Source organism: Eurypyga helias, unplaced genomic scaffold, assembly GCF_000690775.1.
Source record: "Eurypyga helias isolate BGI_N326 unplaced genomic scaffold, ASM69077v1 scaffold40751, whole genome shotgun sequence".
Lineage (NCBI taxonomy): Eukaryota > Metazoa > Chordata > Aves > Eurypygiformes > Eurypygidae > Eurypyga > Eurypyga helias.
In genome coordinates, this window is record NW_010232231.1 from 2,795 (window position 1) to 5,701 (window position 2,907).

The 2,907-nt window shown below is 58.9% G+C and overlaps 1 protein-coding gene across 1 annotated transcript in view; it reads left to right on the forward strand.

Annotated features, from left to right (window-relative positions):
- The window catches only part of LOC104516854 (U4/U6 small nuclear ribonucleoprotein Prp3-like), a gene marked incomplete at its 3' end in the record, with an annotated part of 3,947 nt that extends 1,177 nt beyond the window's left edge, over window positions 1–2,770 (forward strand). Inside the window, exon 3 of the mRNA XM_010161331.1 lies at window positions 2,624–2,770. Within this exon, the coding sequence (XP_010159633.1) occupies window positions 2,624–2,770 (147 nt within the window). The remainder of the gene's footprint in view (window positions 1–2,623) is intronic.
- Window positions 2,771–2,907: the final 137 nt, after the last annotated feature.

Below are 2,907 nucleotides of genomic sequence, written 5' to 3' on the forward strand. Positions count from 1 at the left end.
GATGAGGTAGCACTGCACCCTCCGTGGTGGCAGCCAGGCTGGAAGCTTGGGCTTTGATTTCTTTAAGGATCTTGCAGGGCTCCGGCTCTGTTTTCTTCTCCTTACCGTGCCGTGTTTTCACGGGAGCCTGGGGTAGGTGCTCCCAGCAACTTCCTGTTGCTCTTCCTTGCCCAGACCAGCGGGTGCGTGGGGCTCCACGGTGGGTGAGCTGGTGGCTTTTCATCCTCTTCCTGTTTTTTTCCCACCTGGAATCAACAGAGGGGGGTTTTTGACAACTCCTGTCGTAGCATAAGGTCGATCCCAGCAGGGATTGGGCGGCTCTCTGGTGTTTCTCCCGTCTAACGCGTGTCTGGGATAAGTCTCGTGCATCCCAACCTGTTTTCACTTCCTTTCTTCTCTTGAAGACTTCGCTCGCCGTCTTCTGGAACTGTGTTTTTCCCACTTTAAAAGGGGCTGCTCTCCATGCTGCTCCCTACCTGCACATTAAGTTTCCTTCCGCTTTCCCTGGGGTTCCTGGTTCGTGGCAATCTGTGCTTCTCCGAGTTACCCCCGGTCGGCTAGAACAGTCCCGGTCAGGATTTGGGTCAGCCCCGGTGTGCTGGGAGACAGCTGCCTCCAGTCCCTATTTGCTCTTAGAAACTGGCTTTTTCTCCCCCCGGCTGAGGCTTTAACTGGTGCCAGAGAAGGGTTTGCCTCACGTCCGGCTACGTTGGCCTGTTAGGGAACGCGGCGTTGGAACAGCTTCTGTGCTGCCACAGCCTGAGGAGCAGTGGTGCGACCCCGTTTCCTGCTCCGGAGAGGCCTGGGCTCCGTGCCCCCAGCCCCCTGCGAGCGGCGGTACCTTCGCCCCCCCCGTCTCCCGCAGCTTTCTCGGTCACGAGCCTTTCAAGCGCTTCGGTGCTGCGGTTCTGCGTGAGTCTGGGCGCTGGGCTGGTAGATCCTCGCGCCCCTCTTGTTCTTCATCTCTTGGGGAGACGACAGGGAGGTCGTTGATCCCATCGGTGCTTCGCGGTGGCCGGGCTGCAGCCCGGCGGGGTGACTCTGACAGCTAACGCATGCGGATCCCGCCTTTCTTGGCCGGTTGAGTTCGGATTGTGCCCACCTTCGGGGGCAGGGAGGGAGCAGCAGCCCGTGTCGCGCTGGCAGAGCGGAGCAGGGACGGGGCTGGGTGTGGAGCAGGTGATTCTTCTCCCGTGCAGCGTCCGCTGGGGTCTGGCATGAGCACGGGTGGTTAGGGGCGTTCCCAGATCCCGGCTGAGCTGGAAGCAGGGCTGGGAGGTGGCAAGCAGAGCACTCTTCTCTTGACTGCTGGCACGGAGACAGATGTCCCTCTGCCTGGAATTGCCGTTCTTGGAGGTCTTTGCAGCTTCTTGGAGGTCCTCCATCGAGATCCAGATCTGGCCTGAGGCTGCTGTAACAGGAGATGGTGTCATGAGGTTGTCAGATCACCCGAAGCCCCCTGCCCCAGGACAGAATTTAGGGTTGGATATGTACGTGCACACTTAGATCTCGCAGGGACGAGCAGCGGATTAATTCGGAGTGCTGCGGCCTGGTCGCGTTAGCAGCCTTCGGCGCACCGGCTGGCCCGTCTCTCTCCCTGGTTAACTCTTGTGGGGTAGGTCGTTGCTTGGGAAGTTTCAGGAACTAAAACATGATGGTTTACACACTTTATACTATGGGCAAGTCCTTTCTCTTGAACTTGTAGGTTTTCCAAGAAGTACCTGTGTCTGGATGAGGAAGTGTCCTTGTAGAATATGAACCGTTATAGTGAAGAAGGGATTGCACCTAACGCTTACAACCGGTGTGTATATTTTCTTTTCAAATAACACCTTGACGCACACACGACAGTAACACGGTCGCGTGGACAAACCCGGTTTACCCTCCACGAACCTGGCACTGACGAGGTGAAATCTGCGGCCGCAGTCTCACGAGCTGGGGTGTGCCGGAACGGCGCGCTCTCCCGGCTCCCCCCCGAGCGCGGGGACCCTCGTGCTGCATGCGAGTCCGTCAGCGTGCTCGTCGCTCCGACCTGCTCTCCCAGCTGCGCTTCACCAGAGCGGCTCAGTTTGAGCGCGGCGTCTTTGGATCCGAGCTGGAGTCGGCTGGGTCGGAGCGTGAGGGAATGCCGCAGCCTGTCCCGGGGTCAGGGACATCCTCCTCTTGGGGAGGACGTGTTAGGACAGCTCAGCTTCCTTCCCCAGACCCTTTCAGGTTGGTGGAAGATGTGGAAACCGTTTTAGCCCAGTCAGGGCAGGCTGTGGGCAGGCTTTTTCCATCTCTCCGGGTAGCGGAGCGAGACCTTAAACCTCCTCAGTGCCAAAAATCCTTTGACCACCTGAGCGAACGATGGTGGCTGTTACACGGGCACGTCCCTGTGATGTCTCCTGTCCTTCAAGCTCTTGCATGGATCATCATCGATGCTTCTCTGGTGGGGGCCAGGGCAGCGGCTTCACGCGGGAATACCGGTAGATCCGCCTGCGAGTGCCGCCCTGGAAACTCTGACCCACAATGCCGTGCTGACCGGATCTGACCCGCGTGGCGTTCTTTCATCTTACAGCAGTGGCCGTGAGGAGAACTCGTTGTTTTTAACCACAGCTTTCTCCTTCTCTCCTTTTTACGTTAGGATGTGTTTGGGGATGACTCTGAGGTATCCAAGGAATCCTCCGGCGTCAAGAAGCGGCGCATACCACGATTTGAGGAGGTGGAGGATGAGCCTGAGGTCATTCCGGGCCCGCCGTCAGAGAGCCCTGGGATGCTGACCAAGCTGCAGGTCCGTCTAACGCACAAGCTCTGCCCCGGAGCGGCGCTTGCCCTGCCCGACATCTCCGCTCCCGCTGCGGTTTAGCGTTTACTTTCCTTCGTGTCGCAAGCCGACGGCAAGTGGCGGTGGCCCGGCCTCCGCTGCGA